The sequence below is a fragment of the Rhynchophorus ferrugineus genome, unplaced genomic scaffold (genome assembly GCF_030347505.1).
Source record: "Rhynchophorus ferrugineus isolate W39M unplaced genomic scaffold, kcgeb_rfMv2 rfM7, whole genome shotgun sequence".
Taxonomy (NCBI): Eukaryota; Metazoa; Arthropoda; class Insecta; order Coleoptera; family Curculionidae; genus Rhynchophorus; species Rhynchophorus ferrugineus.
This window is the reverse complement of record NW_027472586.1, coordinates 35,040,395-35,061,976: the sequence shown is the minus strand read 5'-3', so window position 1 is coordinate 35,061,976 and position 21,582 is coordinate 35,040,395. Positions and strand designations below refer to the sequence as shown.

Below are 21,582 nucleotides of genomic sequence, written 5' to 3'. Positions count from 1 at the left end.
CCCCATGTGTACTACATCTGCCGTGAAATCGTGTTAGTTTGTTTCTTTTTAATTACCCAAGCAAGAGAAAGAAAGACTCATAAACATTGACATATGATTAGTGCGTCATACTTTATCCCCACTTCAAAAGCGAAATTTCGACCAATTGACGTTGTCGAACGTATCTAGTGAGATGAAGAAGTGTGTGGTGGTCCTATTTTTATTTATTTATTTTGTCGTAAATTTTGGTAGAAAATTAATTTAGTTCTAGTGAAATTTTTCGTAAATGCTACCTGAACGACTGTGATCGTAAAATCAGGAACAACGTCTATTATTAATACAGATACAGCTGCAAAATCGAACACCTTATTATCTGGGTTGGATGACTATCTAAAATTTCTAAATTTAATTATAAATCGACAACAATATTATTTATTTAGAGGCGAAACTAACTTTTTCGCAGTGTCGTTTACGGAATATCGCATCGAAAAAGGCAAGTGAGTGATATGTTGAAGTAACTCAGTGAATCTTTAAAGTATGTGCAATAAGAGGACCTATAGAACAACAATAACTCGTACGGAAATATGTACGAAATTGGTTAATGACACATAGTATCTCCACTGTATATGATGTTTCCCATCAGCAAGAATGATATTAGTTCAAATGAATCCTGTATATATGACACTCCGTGTGATCCAGCGGATAGTGATTATGAAAAATTGTTCTGTCCTAATAACGAACTCTCGGAACCACCAAAGAGCAGGTGCGATAGACTGAAAACTGGCTCCTCCTGTCAAGCTTTAAAACATGCCGTGGCTTCTCTTCACCGGCTGGATGACTTCCATAAAGAGAAAATTGGCTCAGGATTCTTCTCCGAGGTATTTAAGGTAAAGAAGGCTATACTACTATAGATTTACTCAGGTTTCCCTAAGGAAACCATAACAAATGTGGTATGTAGGTCATGTGGAGGGTCAGACCTTGACCATTTCCATATATGTAAAGGCTAAGGCAGGCGTTGGATTTTTTGCATGGTAATTCAATGATGTTTTCTTAATAAATAGGGCAATATTGATTTTGGCAGTGTAACAATGAGTATCACGTATGTATGATTATATCACCTTATCACTCATTTAATTTAATTTGCTGCTAAGCCTATAGAAATTGATAAGACACAAGATTACTGTATAACCAATTTATGGTGTCCCAAGTTTAAGCTTTATCAATTAAATATCAGTTTATCAATTTCATTTTATTGTCATTTTCCTCAAACAAAATTTACACCCAAATATTACCCATAGTTGACTTTTATTCAATTGAGGAAGGAATGTCGGCATTTTATAATGGATATTTTATACTTACAAATATTTATGGGAATTACCCAATAGTTAATGTTATGTACATTTTGTTGGTATTTAATTTGGCTTCATATACATTATTTTGTTTATGTTTATTTCCTCAGTATACTACGAGAGTCGCTCGATAGGTATTTAGCAAAGAAACGAAAAACTAGTTGTAGATTTTTTTGTATAAGATTAATCTGACCTTTTATTTTTTACATCATTGCCAAATGTGTAAATAATTGTGTAGTAATACACTCATTAATATTTACTGATATCTGAGATCTATTCAATTATTTTACAATGAGTTATGGAAAAAGTATTATTTTTTATATTTTTTAAGTTATTTTTCGTTAGTTTTTCATAATTCGTTTTTTTTTCGTGGTTTTCAAAGCGAATCTATTTAGACAATAACGGAGAGTTTTAAAAATTATGATTTTTTTAAAAACTACAAATGTGATTGACAGATGTGATGTGACCAAGATTTTAGTAGAAATAACACCAGTACATCTAAAAATTCGACATCTTATTTTAAACACCAATCAGAAGTGTTACCAAACAATGACGTCAGGAATCTTTCAGTCATATTTTCTTGTCTGACGTTTTTGGCACATTTCGATTTTATTTGGATTATTTACTTTTGTGCTATCAACAGTAAAAATAGAATAATAAAAAAAATATATAATTATTTCTCAAGGTAAATAACCAACGTTTGCATAGAGTTGATTTGTTGATGTGTCACTGTGACTAAAATAATAATTTCAGAAAATTACTAGAACTTTTAGTGAATTGAAGTTTGAGTATTTCAGTCATACTAGCTATGAAATGCGGTAGAATATTGATGGAAATCAAGTACAAAATACTATCAATTAAATTGACAGATGCAGGTAATAAGTCTAAATAATAATACCCAACAATAGCACAACCTTTGTCAAAGTTGGGAACTGTCAGAATAGCATTATTGAAATCACATGCCCTATGTTTGCTAAATCTATTCAAAACTATTGAAAGCAAACCTGCAAAAAAATGTATTTGACAGGGCTACCAAAATAATAATTTTACATAACTGATAGTAATTACAACACAAAAAAATTAATTATAAACATTTTATAATGGATGTACTCTATGGAATGAAACAGTGTATATAATATTGTATGGTAAGTTATTATAAGAGTCCATGCAACTGTAATACTTCACCAAGTATTTTACAAAATCTATGATTAGACATGCTTCAACACATTAAATTCTCCAGTGAATTCTTAAACTAAATGTCTGCTTTTCTTTACTTTACTTCTGCGATAATACCTGAGCTCATACATTATCTATATGTAAGTACTGTTTGAAAAATATTGAAATTTCTGTCTGCCATAACACACACATACCAGTCTGTAAAAACTTCATAAAATAACATTGTTAGACAAAATATATTTTAGTTACCCTTACTTTAATGATTTATAGCTCATCAAACTATTTGATGTACTAGAAACTAGATATTTGATATTAGCTTTTTGTAATCCATGATGGGATTTGATAGTTGAAGACTTGTGTTTAATTAATATTTTCTTTCTCTTTGAGAGTATATTGATCATTCAAATCTTGTAGGAATATATAGTGACTCACACTATATGATATATACTTTTCTATGTTTTTAATTCAACTGAAAAAAAAGCAAAATGATTATCATACACAATGCACAAAATAAACGAGGTATAACCTCAAATCTTATCGACAATGTTATCTACCTGGATTATTACGTTTATAAAGACAAGTTAGATATAATTAAAGGTATTTAAAATAGTACATGCATCAGAATGGTCTTCACGGCATGAAATTACCGATATTCAAGCTATACCCGCTGATTGATATGACTTTTTCTGCCTTGGAACGAAAATACACAACTTGTTTTGAGTTGTATAATTACATTAAGGACCTTACGATATCGATATACATTAGAATATCTGTAATATAAAATTATTAATGTAATGTATAAATGAGACTTGTACCCATATAAACCCTCTAGTACGACCAGAGCGATAAAATTAGACAGATTTGGAGCGTTTTAGCGCTTATTTACAATTTCACTTTTCAAACGTCAATTTTTTTAAGGATTATTATGTGGAGAAACATTTTTTTTTACGTAGAGGTTTTTTTTCTTTATTTATACATGTACAGCAGATGTATATCAAAATCATAGAGCACTAGGGAAACAATCCAATAGGTCTCTGAAGAATAGTTTGACAACCTCGAATATCTACAAGGTACTATGCCAATCGAGTAATTTGATTGGTTAGTTTAAATTTCCATTATAGGTATCTGTAAAGGAACTATTTTGTTGTGATGGCTTTAGATTGGTTTTTAAACACATATTTGGACATGCAGACGCTTCACTTAACTACCCCTTGACGTCATATTTTATTACCCAATAAAATTTGAATAAAAACAAAACATAATTTATCAAGCAAATTTATTAAATAAAATTCAATAAAATAATTAATACTACTCTAGAAACATTTTTAAGGCAGTACAATTTGACACTATTCGCGTTTTGTCAATATAGGTTTTTTTCCATGTTAAATGTTGGTCAAAATGCATTCCCAGATATTTAACATTGTCTGCTCGCTGGAGTTCATAATGATTTATTTTTACTGGGAGAATGGTCCAAAATATGGCAGTGAAAATGATCCCAGTTACGCTAGTAACCAGGCTGGGTAAGACCGGATGACCTCTGGGATGATTTCTAAGTTGGTTATTCATAAATCTTTCACGTCCTACAATACCATTTTATATTCAATTAATTATGTGCATACCTTCAGTTGTTTCCACTCTCATCACTGTCTCAGGAACTTCTAGCATTGTACAGCATTATCACATATCATGAAAGTTTCCTTCAGTCACTTTTACTTGCCGACTCACTGTCCAATTCAATCTCTAAACTATTAATTTCTAATCTGTCTAAAACATGTTCATTCCACCATTTCTCAATTATTTCCTCAGTATGTCTTATCGAGTTCATCCAAACCGAAGGTGTTATGGTTGACAATGCTTCCTTCCACATATCCAAACAGTTTTTGATGGAATATCCTTCTAGACCAGCAATATATTTGCAATTAATTATTAATAAATGTAATGACCAACGAAACCTAATCGAATGCTATTATAACTTTTACCTTTTTCCATCAATTTTTGTTGTCATTACACATTTTTTGTTACTGTCTTGCCAAGAGTGCCCCAATGAACCATTTAGAATATTCAAGTTTCATCAAGATACACAAATTCAAATAGTTTATCTTCCTTGGTCTTATATTATACCTTTAAAAAATGCATTATTTTTAAGGCAATGTCCGGAAGTTTCATTAAACCTCTCCGAGGGTTATCTTTACACCATTTAAACCCTATGCCCTGTAAGACTGTATGAAAGGATGTCTTACGTCCCTCGAAAAGCTGCGTGTCTCTAACTATTTTATGTATACTTTCCAGCCAGACAATTTTCTCTAAAATAATTTTATGAAATTATGTTTATATCGATAAAATAGTTTGTGTACTTACTACTCTTCTTATACATTTCGAATATTTCTCGAATAGAGCCAATATCAAGATGGTCAAGATTCGTCACACACTTTGTATGTAGAGGGGTTTTCTTGGGTGTATCTAACGTATTATTCTTCATTTTGTGAGCGATTTTATTCACAGTACCCACACTAATATTTAGCGCGGCAGCAACCCGCTAAAAATAATTGTCAGTAAAATGGTAGGGACTGATATTATTTAATATCATCAATAATTACCTCTCTAAGGGAATTTACCGAAAAAAGGGGGCCTCCATTATCTCGTTCCTTTTCGAAATAACCTATTAAAGCCTCAATCAATTTGTGACCATGAATATCTATTGTTTTCGGCTTTTTCAAACAAAGTGATAATTAAAATTATCAAAATAATTAAAGGGCTAAAATAATGTCTGCCGGTTTATAACCTGAAGTAACTTGAATAGATATTTTGAATAATTTAGCGTACATCTGACAACCGGACGGCGACCAGCTGTCAGAAGTCTGCAAAATTCTCGAAAGCAGTAGTGATAAGAGATTTTAACTTACCTATAAATTATTGTGGCTGTATAATTAACTGTAGTTTTTAGATGTACTATAATGTTAAAATAAATTATATTTGATAACATTTTTGTTCAATTATTTTATTTAGATTAGAATTTTCTTGTATATCAAAGCCAAACTGAATTAAAACTCAAGAGTTGATGCTGCGACATTGCAATGTTTCGACGTCACAAATATCCATGACGCATTACTAAAAAAACTTTGAATAGACTATATGTTTCCAACCTTCCGGCCCGCAAGATTACCAAGTGTGTTATTGCGAAGGAGAAATTTCTGGAGCCTTATATCAATCTTTTTGTTTTCAATAATTATAGCTTGACCCTCGTTCGACTCCGTTAAATAAAAATATTTACAGGTGACTCACAAGGTGACGGGTCAGATAATGGTACTGAAAATGAATCAGCTGAGATCTAATCGGCGGAATATGCTGAAGGAGGTGCAGCTGATGAATAAGCTGTCGCATCCGAACATACTCAGGTAACGTTGGTTTGGTTTCGCGAATATACGAATTCCCACCAGTCCCTGAGCTCTTTTGCGCATTGCACATGCTTAAATATTTCTGGGCTCCCGCCAACATTAGAATGGCCGTGCCGGCGCCGTAGCCACGTGGTGTTGTTTACTAGTGTAGTGGTTAGGTCGTATTTTTTATGTTTTATCATAATTTTATGTTTACATTATTCTTCGATTAGTTCACGTAAGTATTTGTTACTTAATAAATAAAATTAGCAGTTACCTAAAACGTGTAAGGTATGAATTATTAGTAAAATGTTATAATTTAATCACCCATACTTTCTAGATTGCTACGGAACAAACGGATGTTTATGCCAAATAATATGAAAATAGAACTTATCTGAAGACTATAGTATAGATAAGAAAGAAAAATGGTCATAATTGTACACGTTTATATTTATACATATCTAATGTTACAGATGTTAGGATCCGAGGTTAACAAAGGTAGAAGGTGTCTAAAGGAAATGTCATGATTTTATTGAAAAACATTTTTATTTTCGAAATAAATCTACATAATTAGCCATTTGGTTCTATACATCTTGCCCATCTTTCGGGCAACTTATGGATACCATTCTAAAAAAACTGTTTGTCCTTTGAGCAAAACCATTCATCGAACCATTTTCTAACTTCTTCGAAATTGGCGAAGTTCTGCTCTGCAGGCGCGTGCCAGATTGACGTGAAAAGTTGATAGTCGGACGGGGCAAGGTCCTATCTAAGTGCTTTCAACGCTTTCTTGACCGGTTTTGCTTTATGAGACGGCACTTTATCGAGCTGTAAAATCACTTTACCGTGCCTTCGGGCCCGTTCTTCGATCAATGCATGCAATGAGTTTAAATTGACCATTTGTTGTCGGTAACGATCACTATTGAATCACCAGGTTTCAATAGTTCGTAATACATCGTGCTACTCTGGTCCCACCAAACACTGTCCTGAGACCAAAACGATTTGACTTTGAAGTCCATTGAATTTTTGCGCTTAGGATTTTAAAATAAATCCACTTATGATTACCTGTCACTATTCTATGTAGAAATCACTTCCGATCATACATTTGAAGCAGTATTTCACAGAGGATTTTTCAATTTTCCATTTGCAGTTGACGTGGCATCCATCTTCCCATCTCTTGGACTTTCCCCATCGCTCGTAATCGGTCGCCAATCGTTTCTTGGGTCGCATTTAACGCTTCTGCCAAATGTTTTTGAGTTTGTGTCTTTCGTAACTTGTTTGGTCTTCTAGAACGTTATTTGTCTCGCACTTCGAAATCACCACTTTTTCATTTTCGAAACCACGATTCACGTGCCTTTAAGGTTAGAGCATACCGTAAGTCTCTATCAGCAAACGATCAGGCACAAAACTTAACATTTTCAAGGAGGCATAAATCTATGACAGTGTCACTTTCGCAATATATAACATCTACATCTTTGAAGCTTGATGTCAGTAGTCACATATGTATCAAATCATAACATTGCATACTTAAGCCCAGCGACACCCGAATAACTTTCCCGAACACCTGGCAAATAATGTACAATTCAAATATAAATAACATATTTAAATTATCTGGGCTATGTGTTGAACTGAAATATTTATGACTAAAACCAGGTAATAAGGTATTTATAAGTCAATTAACAGCATAAAGCATAGCAAATTAATTTAGAATAACTGATAATTTAGCTTTTCCACAGCTTTAATTAAAATGTAGACCTCTTCTATCGAGATCTATTCACCAATATATTAAATATCATTAATTTCTGAACATTATTGAATATTATGAGGATTGAGTAGTTGGTTAATTAGTGGAGTTGGGTTGATTAACAGAATTTAACATTTCATAGCTAGTTGATCAACAAAATGTGCAATATCATGGACGTGTTAAGTTTTGCTGGACGATGGTTCTTTAATAATTAAAATGTTATCGTCATTTTTTTGCTGTTATGGCTGTGATAGGTCCGCTTATGTTCTCGAAAGGACAGACAGCATGAATGTGCCAGACACTATACCCTTTATACTGTTTTCAGAGCACTGGCAATTACTCAAAAATAAACATATTTTACATCTGTGGTAGTATTCTATATTGCTCAGTGCTTCTGAAGAATTGCACCTTAGAATCCCGCATCCCTAATCTTAAGTCATTAATGTATTTGAAACACTCTATTAACTACATTTTACATTTACATTATTTTAAAATTTTTCTTTACATTTACATTTTTCATTGTTATTTTACTATAGCCCAGGGTTTCCCAAACTTATTTTCGCTGTGACGCCCTTATAATATACTAGCGACCCGCCCCGGCTTCGCACGGGTGCAATGCTGATACTAAATTAAATACACTACAGAAAAAATATGAACGTTGTATATAAAAACATAGCGGCCCGCTCCGACTTTGCACGGGCATAAAATATATATGCCTATGTCACTCAATGAAAACATGATTAAAATCGATCCAGTATTTTTGGTTCATTCATTACTGCCCTTGGCCTGCACGCATTAAATTTGGAGTAAAACAATTCCTCTTCCCCTATACTTACTATGAAGATTTCCTGCTATCTTTGGAATATCTAAATTCATACAATTTTTATTACATTACACATTTTTAAACGCAAATTTTAAATTTGTAATATCTCCGAAAATATTTGTTTAATTTACATGCTGTAAGGAACCATATTGATCTATATTAATTGCACACTGTATTTAAGGTACTTAATTCGATAAGGATTAATGCCGTATTGCTTAAAATAGCTTCGTAAATAAGCCATTTTCTCACGTAAAAAGTAAACAATAAAAATGGTTAATGTGGGTTATCCCTAAAAGATAAACATATACCATCGCGGACTTTTTTATGGACCTTTTTATGGTGTACAATACTGTAGTACATTAATTTGATCTAACTCGTAGGGTTAGGCAGCGTTTTTGCTAATTGCTAAATACGCCTAAAAAAATAGGTTAATTTACGACATCACGTTAGAAACCTCTAAAATTAGCAATGTTGCCTTAGTATATTATGCATGTATTATACATATAAACCTTCCTCTTGAATCACTCTATCTATTGAAAAAAACCGCATCAAAATCCGTTGCGTAGTTTTAAAGATTTAAGCGCACATAGGGATATAGGGACAGAAAAGACGTTTTATACTATGTAGTGATGATTGAACGTGCGCGACGAGCGAAATAATACAGGGACCGGTGGGAATTCGTGTACGCTAGTAATGTCATGGGTGATATTTTATATGTGCGTAGGTTTATGGGGGTTTGCGTTCATGAAGGGCAGCTCCACGCCCTGACCGAGTACTGTAACGGCTGCTCGCTGGACCAGGTGATTCAAAACGCCGCCATCAGTCTACCTCAGGACCTTCGAGTCAGCATAGCCAACGACATCTCCTCAGGCATGGAGTATCTTCACTTCACGGGGATCTTTCACAGGGACTTGACCAGTAAGGTAAGCCAGTAAGGCGTCAAAATGGGGGAGGGGAGGGGTACGTTGAGTTATCATTCGATTTTCATCCGCGCCTTCCAACTGGTTTTCAGAACGTCCTCATCAAGAAGTTGGAGAACGGCCATCGCCAAGCTGTCGTGGGCGATTTCGGACTATCCACGTCCATACCTGATCCCTCCAAGAAAACGAAGCTCTGTACGGTCGGTTCGCCGTACTGGATGTCACCAGAGTGCCTTAAAGTAAGTGATATCTTCGTTTAAGTTATTATTATTACTGTTTTTCGTTTTCGTTGTCGACTAATCTACAATTTGTCTTTACAATAACTTAAATCTATAGTCTATCCAAAGTAGCAGTGAACTCACGTAGTCTCAATGTTGTCGTATTTAACGTTGATTTTACTCATTTTAGTTTATTTTAGCTTCGATATATAACAATATTCTTTAAAAAAAAATTAAAATAATGAAACAAAAATGTTATAAAATAAAATTTATTTTAATATTTTGGTACATCTAATGCATATATTATCGAAGGTCTTAAACTACAATAAGTTAAACAGCCACAATAGTTTATAGGTTATTTTATTATATTTACATTGAACTATTTTCTAAACCAACTGTGGTATCCCCTGGAGGCTTAATTCCCGTAATTCATAATTGTAACAAAATAAATTATTTGGATGGTAATTTATTTTATTTTCATTAAAGAGCATATTTACCTTTTTATGTTTAGATTTTGTTTTGTTTCCTTGTCAAATCCTTCTGATATCATTGTATTTCCCCTTAGTTAGTTTTTTCTGTTACTACCTGTGTACATTTTTCTTGATAAAATTAGATTTAATCACTAAATTACTAATTACTAAATTGCAAAACAGTTACTATTCTTTCTCTCCTGACACATTTTAACCAAATTCTTAGGTATATTCTGAATAATTACACACATGTCTGTGCAAACCTTTTTCACTCTACAATAAAATTTCCTACAGTTATCTTATATTAATTATATCTCACCTTTAGTTGTTTCCACTCTCAGTACCTTGTCTTGGTGTCGACACTAAATCATAATCCCATATCCAGAAAGTTTCATTTATTCACTTTCACATTCTGAGCCAGTATTCAAGTCAATAACTAAGTTGTTAGTTTCCAATATACCAATCTATTAGTTCACAATTCCACCATTTGTCAATTTCTTCGTCTGTGTGTCTGACGGAGTTTATCCAAACCGAAGGGTGTTATTGTAGACAACCCGGAATATCTTTCTCGACCTGCATATCTATTGTAGTCATTATTTGCCGCATCCCATAATAATTCAATGATTGAATATGCAATGATAGAGAGGAAGACGTTAAACTCTGTGGACATATTATTCAGGCATCTAGTCTACTTTGTATCTTTTTTCAGGCCTATTTTTAAGAAAGTAAATTACATAAAATATAATTAAACATTTCATTTGTAATTACCAAGTGATATTTTGAAATATCTTACTCTTTAACAAGGTATTTTCAAAATTTAATTTTATGTTTTGCAAGCCAGTCCTTAATTACAGCCTTTGTCGATGACTTGTTGGGATCTTTTTGTAGGATGTTTCTAGCATGAAGAACAATATATCTGTAATGTAAAATCATATTATTATTTACAAAACCTAATCAAACGTGATTCTAATTTTTACCTTTTTCCGTCAACTTTCGTTTTCTTTACGGTCTTTTTATTAGTGTCTTGCCAATGATGGCCTAACGTTCTATTTTGAAATACTTGTTCTATATCTGTACTGATTCCCATGCTTATCTTAATCGGGGGAAGCAGAGGATTTTACCTTCTTGCTTCTTTTTTGTTATATTTCCTTGATGTTTACTTGCTGGCTTACTTACTGCAAGGTTATAAGTCACTTCGGACGGGTTGTTCGCCTACCTCCCGTTCTAGTTCGCCCTCGTTAGTGAAATACTCTTCTATATAATTTTCTCGTTTTCTTGTAGTCTCCTGGATAATTTCTAACGGACCTTGCAAATGCAATCGCATAGCTGCAAGCTCATTACTTAGTCTCAACAGTTTTTCACTTAATTGCTGATTAGTTGTTGTAATTGTAATGTATTTTTACAAGAGTTCTTGTTTTCACCGTCTGGTTATTATAAAGACGTATTTTGTTCACTTTAGATTGGCCGTATCGCCAAAATCTATACCTTTTTGAAACATATACATGTATATTTTGTTAATATCTGTAAAGAGTTTTTCTCGAGAAGGGAAAACACCTATTGATCTTACGAAGGTTGGGACCGAACTTTGTTGGAATTGCTGTATATTTTGTTTTATAATTAGACCTGTTCCACCTCGAGTACGTTCGCTGGGGTGTTGTGCCTAGTAGGCATCATAACCCAGTATTTTAATGTAATTCTTTTTAGAAAAATTAGTCTCCGATATGAGGGCTATATCTATGTTCTTTATTCTTAGAAATAGTTCTAGTTCTCGCTGACTGACTGAGATTGTGTTGAATTTCCGTTGGAAATTCACAGCAATTTCATCATATCGACGATGGTTGGCTCGTTGGTTACATTTTCATGCTTTTTTATTTTAATTTGTTTATCACTAGATTTTTTGTCGTATATATTTTTTACTGTTGGATTTGCTGCTTTATCAAGTTTTTATTTTCAATGGCAGGTGACACAGCATGCAGAGTTTTAAGCTTTATCGAATTATCTTAATTGTTCTACTGCTGTTATTTTATTTGGTTGAAGTTCTTTAATTTTCTTCAGGTGTACTACACACCCTTTATATTTGGCAGAGTGTCCTTTTTCATTATATATTGCACATCTTTCTACATAATTCCATTGATTTTTTCTACCGATCGGTAGATTAATGTACATCGTTACTGATCCATCTATGGGTAACTCGGAGACGGTAGCGTCTGTGAATTTCCATTTTATCAATTCTAACCAATAACCTCCTTCTCTCCAACATGGAATTCGATTAGTACATTCCATGCTCCAACGCGGAGCTTTTTCTTCGTCGACAAATTAAGAAATACACAACTGATTAAAAATTATCAAAGTCGTCAGATAAAAACTGCTTTAGTGTCGATCACAAGCCGAAGGAATTAATACTACTATCTCTTTTGTTTGTTAATTGCTGCGTTAAATTGTAAAACGTAGAGAGTTTTTGTTTGGTAAGTGTATCGTGTATTACGTAAGGTTCGTAATTCAGTCGACTGTTCACTCCATTTCACTTAACATAATATTAATTATTTATAAAATGGTTTATTGTTCGTTAAAATTCGAGTTCACTCTCGCATCGATGTTGCAATTGCGAGGGGCAGTGAGGGAATCTTTATGTCTCTTTCGTCATCTTACAGGTGGTTATCTAAAAGTTTCACACGTTGCTTCATTTTTAACTTTCATTGTACTTTCATCAGAAGCGAATTTTTCAAATTTAATTCTATAATCAAAAACCCGGTCTTCTAGCACAATTATTTTATTTTCAATGGGGGTATCAGGTGATTTTATGCGCTCTGATTTAACAACCATAGCAATAAAATAAAATGGTGAAGTCATGTTATCTAAATTGATTCAGTTTGGCTTTGACATACAAGAACATTCTAATCTAAATAAAATAATTGAACAAAAGTGTTATCAAATATAATTTATTTTAACATTATATTATAACATAAACAGCCACAATAGCCTGTAGGTTAGAGTTAGTTTACTATATTTACATTGGACTCTTCTAAACCACCTATGGTAATCAATCTAATTAATAATTGTAAATCCAAGTAATGTATTTTATTTTCATTAGAGAACATATTTATCTTTTTATGTTTAGTTCTTGTTTCCTTCGATACAGTGTTAATTCTCACCTCATACGCAACGATGAAAAAGCTGAATTCTTCGCACAATACTTAGCGAACATATTTCAACCTAAGGCACCTGGTATAAATGACATTTCACCTGGATTATTGAAAGAACTGCCACGAAAAGCAATCATCGTGTTAACATACATATTTAATGCCTGTTTAAGACTGAAGCATGTTCCGGAATGCTTTAAGGTGGCACAAATAATTATGTTCAAAAAACCTGACAAACCTGCAGAACAAATCGAATCTTACAGGCGTATTTCGCTGCTACCTGCAATATTAAAGCTATTTGAGAAACTAATATTTAAACGTGTTAAAAAAAATTAATAATTCCAGAATTCCCGTTTGGTTTTCGAATTCACCATTCAACAATCGATCAAGTGCACAGAGTAACTGCGGCTATTAAAAACCGTTTGAGGAAAAGAAGTACTACGCTTCAATATTCCTGGATGTCTCATAAGTTTTTGATCGGGTTTGGTATTTGGGATTAATCTGTATGATGAGCAAATTGTTACCGCGTAACTATTGTCAATTGCTGGAGTCATATCTTTTCCAAAAAAAGAGTATCGCACGAAATGGCGTTCCCGACATTTAAAACTATTTCGGCTAGAGTTCCACAAGGTAGCGTCTTAGGAGCTCTCCTATATCTGCTCTACACTGCTGACATTCCAACAACAACACAAACACTACTTGGAACCTTTGCTGACGACACAATTATTATGGCAAACGACATCTCTGCCTAAGTCAGTAGAAAAAGTACACATGGCAGTCAACAAAATCTACAAATGGACGAAAGATTGGAAAATTCAACTTAATAGCCCCAAATCTGTCCAATGGATGTCCGATTCCTCAAGCAGAATCATCTAGATACCTTGGAATCAATCTTGAGGGTAGATTAAATTGGAAACATCATGTTAGACAAAATGCAAAACACATTAGAAGCAAAAGAAAACTTATAAAGCCAATTTGGACCTATCGGCTGCAAATATGGGGTTGCACTAAAAATTCAAATCAACTAGTCATCCAACGCAGTCAAAACAAGGTTCTACGATTGATTACCAATGCCTATCGCTACGTAACGAACGAAGAACTGCACGATGGCCTGGAAATCAAATGGATTTGTGAAGTTTAACAAGATTTCGCCTTGAAACAGGAAAGGAGATTACTAAATCATATTAACGTTGAAGCAATACAACTGCTGGACAGTGAGCAGGATGTCAGGAGATTGAGGCGAACCAAACCATACGAATTTATATAAAGTGTATACCTTTAGTGTAAACTATAGCTATAAGTTATTACAATTTTATAATTGAAGAATACATATTGATGTATTTTCTCGTACTCGTCTTGCTTGTGAATTAATCCAAGTACAAATGAAAAGTAGTAATAAATTAATTTATAATTAAGATTGTACTAAGCGTATCTAATAGGGATGGTATAAAAAATCTCCTCATATATTTTAACTAAATGATCATATATATTCTGAACAATTACACACATATCTATGCACATAAATATATCTATAATACGATTTTACAGTTATACTATATTAATTATATACTCACCTTTATTTATTTCGACTCTCACCACCCTGTCTTGGCATCAATCTGTCCTGTGTGTCAGCATTGAATCATAATCCCACATTCAGAAAGTTTCATTCAGTCATAGTCACTTTTTAAGCTACTGTTCAAGTAAATAACAAAGCTGCTAATTTCTAATATATCTAACAATTTTTCTTTTCTTATCAGACAGTTCCTGCTTATATATACTTTTCGATCTGAATATCTATTGTAATAAATTTTTGTCACACACCATATAAATTTAATTCGTTTGAATATGCAGTGATGAAGAAAGACATAATACTTTATGGCTATATTGTTTAGCAATCTAATCTACCATGTAACTTTTTTCAGGCCTATTTCTAAAAAAGTAAATTACATACAACGCAATTAAATATTATATATATTGAATGGCTTTGCACTGAATGAACACAAATGCTCCAAGGTAAAAACAATGCTAAGTCATACAGACATCCTTAATTTAGCTAATTTGCGCTAATTCTTTTTAATTTCCGCACATACACTGGGTACAATACTTTTGAGACTAAAGAAACATTATAATCAAATAATAATTATTTTAAAACGGTGACATAAACAAAATGAATAAACAAACAATCACGTTATAAAAATTAGCCAATCAAATGCCTTTAAAGGAAAATTTAAACCAATCAAAAAAGTGGTATCAATGCCTGTATTGGTAGGACCACGCAAAACATTTCTTTGTTTTCGCCTATTTAAGTTAAATAAATCTCTATATAATACTCCATGGCTTGTATGGTCTATTCAAAATAACAGTGATCTCACGTCATCATGATGTCGGATGTATTGCCTATCACAATTTATAAATTTGTTCTAAAATCTATATTTATATTCAACACTCGCTACGGTTCATTGATAGTTTTTTCAAGATTAATTAATGGATTTTGGTTTTTCAGGGTCAATACTATGACGAAAGAAGCGACGTGTTTAGCTACGGTATAGTTTTGTGCGAGCTGATAGCGAGGGTAGAAGCCGATCCGGACAAACTGCCAAGGACGGACAATTTCGGCCTAGACTACATAGCGTTCACGGAGCTGTGTGGTCCCAACGTAGTACCTGATTTTTTAAATCTTGCTTTCAAGTGAGTACCGACAGAGCCGACTGAAATGTATGCTTTGTTTAATAATCACAAAAATTTATATTTATAATAATAATATGTTACTGTAGATAATATATACGCTATAGAGAGAAAATTAAAAGTGGGAATAACTAAGATTTTACCAGAAATTCGTCTTCGAATGTACAGTTTCGTAAGACCGTAATTAATAATGTTTCTCCCATAATAGAGTAAAAATTTACACAGTGTTTTCAATATAAGATCAGAAATATACCGTACTAAGACATATTAAAATAAATATCTTAAAAACTAAAACTAACTAATTTTTTTTAAATTGCATTTAATTAAATCTAATTTCAATTAACATTCAATAATCAACAAATTATTAATAAGTGTAAATAAAAAAATATAACTTTACTTCACCATACCATTCTTAATTGTTTATTTATTCATAACTTTTTAATAATCCCAACAGTACGGGAATAACTGAAAGTAACACAAAACATTGCTTAAAATAAAATAACGTTTAATAATGTTTTAATCACTCATTTTACGTTTTAATATTGTTTAAAACGTAAAAAACAAACATTTATTTAATGTTAACGAACATTATCCTTTATTTTATGTTATAAACTTTAAAAAAACCTTTAGCCCTCGCGAGCCAATTCTTGCCCGCACGCCTACCTGCAGGGATTTTTTAAATGTATTTTGTCATTGATTTGACGGCTATTCCTGGTTGCTTTCTCCGTGTAAGTTTACCTCAAAAAGGGAGGCAAAATTTTCGCCAAAAGCCTAATTTTAAAGGTTCAGGGCGATTTTGATATTTAATTTTAAAAGGTTACCTTCGACGATACTTAATTTTAACGGTTTGTTCAATATTTAAAAATCATCGATATATTTAAATATAAATATCTTTTTTTAATCTCCGATATATATTTCCAAAAATATCGATACTTTAAAGGTTCAGTTCAATTTTGGTACTTTTAAAACATCAATTTTTTAGACCGATATATTAATTTTTCTGTACCGTCCGTTTTGTAGGTGTTGCAACGTGGATCCCGCCAGTCGACCCACCTTTGCCGACATCAAGCGGACCCTGGACGAGATCCTGGCCGACGTGCGCGCCCTCAGCGTCCAGCGCGATCCCTCCATCTCCAGCTGCGTGGCCAAGAGCGAGGAACAACTGCCCGTGGCACTGGTGCGCCAGGCGTCTGCGCCGCAGCACAGAAAAAGTACGTACGGCGTCCCATGCGTCCGACACTTCTTTGCTTGGGTTTTTCTGCGTGTCGTTCCTGCCCCAAAACTGGCAGGAAGTGACGCCCCCATTATAGTACACGCTCACCTGTGCCAAATATAGTCATCAAGCTCCACGTTGTCCTTTATGTATGTGTAAAAAGTAGCTAAACTAGGAGACTATCGACTGAAAACAATCGAACTAGTCAATAGTCACAAATCAGTGACTGAAAATATGGTATATCAAGAGTAACATTTAACCGATTTTAGATTATTTTAGCTTCTATATATAACAATATTCTAAAAATGAAATAAAATAATGAAACAAAAATTTTAAATTAATTTATTTTAACATTATAGTACATTTATTACATATATTATCTCTATATTGCCTGTATATCTTTCTCGATCTGCATATCTACTCTAGTAATTCTTTGCCACATCCCATAACAATTCGATTTAATTGAACACTGTGGTCATATTATTCAGCCATCTAATCTATTGTGTATCTTTTTTCAGGCCTATTTCTAAAAAAACTAAATTACAACTTTGTAAATATGGACTTCAAAGATTTTTTATTGCTAGACTGTAATAAAAAGTCAACAGTATATACAAAAAAATCAACAGCAAACCTAGTCACTGCTCGGTATTCGCTAGCTTTATCGGTCCGCGATATGCCTTATCGTACTCTGTGCAGTCTTCTCCTCTCCTTTCCCAAGTATCTGTACGCCAACAATTGTGCTCATAAGACTTGTAAAAAGTTGTTAGGACAGTTATAATTTATGAGGTTATCAAAGAATTCATCAAAAGATCATTAATTAACATAAAAGGTCTAATCTGGTCAACTATGTATTCTAAACTAAGAACTAATTCAAAATTGTTTCCACCCGTGGCTGCGATGCTCGTATGCTGATTCATACGACGTGGTCCCGAAAGCAGAGAACCTATTCAACCTCGAGACGACGACGCAGATCAGACGGATGGATCAGGTCGCATTCCTTACAAACACTGTATTTTCTTAGATTACATAGGCTGACTTGCTTTTCAATAAAGATAAAGAGGCAATATTGGCGATTCTACTTATGACTTAACTAGCTATACGCCACTTTTCGCCCTTTTACCCTAGGAAGAAAAATGAAAAAACACTATCCGTCAATTTTATTGTCAAAATAATAAGCTCTTCAGACTATTCTCTGCTTCTACTGTTCTCTCTGCTGAGATATAATATTTGCTATAAAATGTATTCTAAATCGTTTAATCTTCCACAATAACCATTCTAGAACATGTCTTATATGCTCCAACTGTTGAATATTCTTTATAGGATATGTATAATGCTTTTCCTTTCCTCACATCTGCTAGTGATCCAAAGTATATCTAGAGAAGCCATAATTATCTATAGTAATAATGTCCAGGTATTAACACTACTGTTTTTTCTGTTAAACATACTTCAATGCGTTACTAAATCAAATTGTTTGATTCTTTTGAGTCTGTGTCGTGCTTGAGTGTTATTCAAGAATTGCAACACTTCAGTATTAAGATGAGTGTTGTTTTCGTGAGTAACGCTAGATATTTGAAGGTCTCTGCGTAAGTAAACATTCCTATTAACTGGATTCTATAGGTCTATATCGATTTTCTAATTTGGTTATACAACAGCAACTTAGTATGTACAGATAATTGAGATTTTTTCCGATAATCAAACTAAACATTTTTCTATATTAATTTTTTTTTATTTAGTGATTTTCTTTTATCGGTAATGTGGTCTTCCAAACATCCCACTTTTGCATTAAGGTTTGTCCCGATGTCCTTGGCGTTGTTTATGTATGTTGCTACATATATGATTATAACTCAATTCAATATGCATCAATTTGCTTTCGTTATTATTCTCCAACTCTGAGTTCAATTATTTATATTGTTACTCGCTTGTTGTAATGCTCTGGTTGCTTCTTCGCAATTGTCAGCGAACAGCAAGTATTTTTAGTATATCACATGTGAAAAGATCTCATAAGAATACTCGCTGGGAAGAAATTTTGATCGAATGAAAAGGTGATCGCCGAAATTGAGGCCTATATTGAAGCAAAGGACAAATCATACTACAAAAATGGTATCGAAATGTTGGAGGGTCTATAGCCAGTGTATCACCCTTGAAGGGTTGTGTTTTACAATGGTAGGCCGGGGACTTTTCATTTGATCTGTTATCTATACTCTATGTGGGAGACTAACTCGGTATTTTCTGTTACAGTCATCCACCGACGGTCCCTGTCCGATGATTCATCGAGGTTGGCGCTGCCCCTCTACTACTCGCCCAGCGACAAGGCCCGTCGCCACGCCCTCAACATGTGCAAGCTGGATCCGCACTACGTTCCCCGCAAATCGAACCCCTTCGCCGCGCTCACCCAGTTCCACGGCGTCAAGAAGTTGCTGGGCAACTTTTCGTCCTGCGGCGAGCTGCCGGCCACCCTCCCCGGCTCGGATACTCCCAAGTCGCTGCCGGGCTCGCCCACGGCCGCCAGGAGGTCTGCCGGAAGGGCCCGCTCCTCGTTCGCAGCCCAGGCTCTGTTCAAGGGCGGCTCCAGTTCGAACCTGTCCGAGACGAACGACACCCCGACATCCGCCAACTTGCGACGCAGGGGATCCTGCGAGTCCGGCTTCTATTCGAGCGTGGGCGAATGCCTGTCACCGAACAGCGTCTGGGGCGACAGCGGCACGGCCGTCAGCTCGCTGAGGTCGCTCGACGAGCTCGATCCGGAGATACAGGCCTGGTGCAAGCGCGCCTCCTCCATCTACACGGACAGCAGCGAGGACATCTCGAGTCTGGCGGGGTCCGACTGCTTCGCGGACCTCCACCCGAACATCTCGACCATCGTCGACTATTTCGAAAAGAAGGCCAGCTTGCGGCACTGCGGCGGAGGCCGCGCCGGCCTGCAGGCCAGCTCCAGAATCGCGGCCCTGCGCAGGGCCCTGGAGAAACACAATTCGGGCGGGTCGTCGGGCAGCAATCCCCACCAGACCCCCCAGAGACTGAAGTGCTCGAGACTGGTCATATGCGAGGGCGCCGTCCGGTCCAAGCTGCCCCTCTTCGATAAGAAATAGCCTCCCATCCTTCTAGTCAGCGGTCCATTCTTTGACCAGGGAAAAGTTCGTTTTTCCATCCCGTTGGTGCCGTTATTTTTATCGGTTTGTTGGTTTTTCTTCCGCGTCCCAAACCCGCACCCCTTCCAGTCCTGGACCTCAGCCGGTCGAGAAATACCCAGTATTTTATATCAAAGCAATATATTGATACCAAAAAGAACTATTTATCCGTATATGTAGCTCAAAAGAAAATTATATGTCTCGGACGATTAAATTGTTTCCAAACACCTCCACGTTCCGAGCCCGTGTGCGGTGATACAATTAGTTTCGACGTTGTTGCATTCTGTACATACATATATATATATTCAAAGAAATAACCGTTTTTCATTGTGTTGTTTTGTGTGTAAAGGTACGTCCACCGTCTCGTTGCCTTGAAAAGTTTGAGGAATTGTTAACATAGGCAACTTCACGTAGGCGCACCTTAAACCAACCGAGGTTCCATATTTTAATCGTTGACTGCCGTCGTGTAGTCTCGGGATGCTCGGTTCTTTCCGTTAATTTTGCGAATTAAAACTGATATTTAGCACAGTAGAACTCTCGTACTTCGGTCGTTTCTTGAAGAGAAAAAGTCATTATTCTGTCCTATTTTCATATTCCTAGAAATATATATATCGTTAATCGTAGTCCTATTTGAAATTTTAAAAATCACCTCTCGGAAAGGACTGGCAAATGATTCCCGAGCGACGGCGATCGGTGAAAATCGGCGCAGATCGGAAAATGCGTGTTGTCGTAGTAGGCGGGCGATCACCCGAATATTAAGCGGGGATCCGTTTAGGACAATCTTTTAGGTCAATTCGTAGGTGCATAGATAAGACATAGATTTTGTACGTTTGTTGGGGTTAGTCGACCGCCTATCTACCGGACGACATTTCAGTGGAGACGCAGTGTTTTAACAATTTTGACCGTTGGACGTTGTTTGCGAAAAATACGGTTCTGCAACATATCCTAATAGCCTCGATATTTTATTATATATAATAAGTCTGAGAAGAAATTGTACATAGATATATTTGAGAATGATTAAATACAAGTTCCTTATTAATAAAAGAGAAGTGTCGGAGGGCCCAGTTGGCCTTTTCGATTTTATTGTTTCAATAATTCTTGTATTTATGGTGGTTATTGGAATTTCATCATTAAAATGATATATTGAAGAGCGAGTTTTATTTATATCTGACCCAAATTCCTTGCTCTTTATTATAGGGCGCATTGTAAAACCACAGGGGAAAATAATAAATGTCAGTACATTAAAACATGTTAAAACAACTGTCTGAAGAACTAGTAGTCACTAACCTTTTTTAGTTTCAATAATCAACAAAGTATTAATAAGTTTAAATTACCACACCAAAGAACATTTTAACAAAGTGTTATA

General features: G+C 34.8%; 1 protein-coding gene and 3 long non-coding RNA genes across 5 annotated transcripts; 1 reads left to right on the top strand and 3 right to left on the bottom strand.

Annotated features, from left to right (window-relative positions):
- Positions 1-143: 143 nt before the first annotated feature.
- Positions 144-21,364, top strand: cdi (serine/threonine kinase). Of its 2 annotated transcripts, XM_076410672.1 has the most exons (7): positions 144-866; positions 5,778-5,899; positions 9,167-9,365; positions 9,455-9,601; positions 15,694-15,878; positions 16,896-17,086; positions 19,327-21,364. In XM_076410672.1, exons 1-7 carry the CDS (start codon positions 606-608, stop codon positions 20,175-20,177), a joined length of 1,956 nt encoding a protein of 651 aa, XP_076266787.1. In that variant the 5' UTR covers positions 144-605; the 3' UTR covers positions 20,178-21,364. The 2 variants fall into 2 exon arrangements, with proteins under 2 accessions (XP_076266787.1, XP_076266788.1); XM_076410673.1 differs by lacking the exons at positions 144-866; positions 5,778-5,899 and adding an exon at positions 5,991-6,116.
- LOC143200280 (uncharacterized) lies at positions 4,058-4,626 on the bottom strand. The gene is made up of 2 exons (XR_013006678.1): positions 4,484-4,626; positions 4,058-4,400 (listed from the first exon to the last, which is right to left on the bottom strand). It is a non-coding gene; the product is annotated as an uncharacterized LOC143200280 (long non-coding RNA).
- LOC143200282 (uncharacterized) lies at positions 4,661-5,674 on the bottom strand. The gene is made up of 4 exons (XR_013006681.1): positions 5,408-5,674; positions 5,102-5,259; positions 4,863-5,040; positions 4,661-4,807 (listed from the first exon to the last, which is right to left on the bottom strand). It is a non-coding gene; the product is annotated as an uncharacterized LOC143200282 (long non-coding RNA).
- LOC143200277 (uncharacterized) lies at positions 10,812-11,172 on the bottom strand. Its single transcript, XR_013006674.1, has 2 exons — positions 11,028-11,172; positions 10,812-10,966 (listed from the first exon to the last, which is right to left on the bottom strand). It is a non-coding gene; the product is annotated as an uncharacterized LOC143200277 (long non-coding RNA).
- Positions 21,365-21,582: the final 218 nt, after the last annotated feature.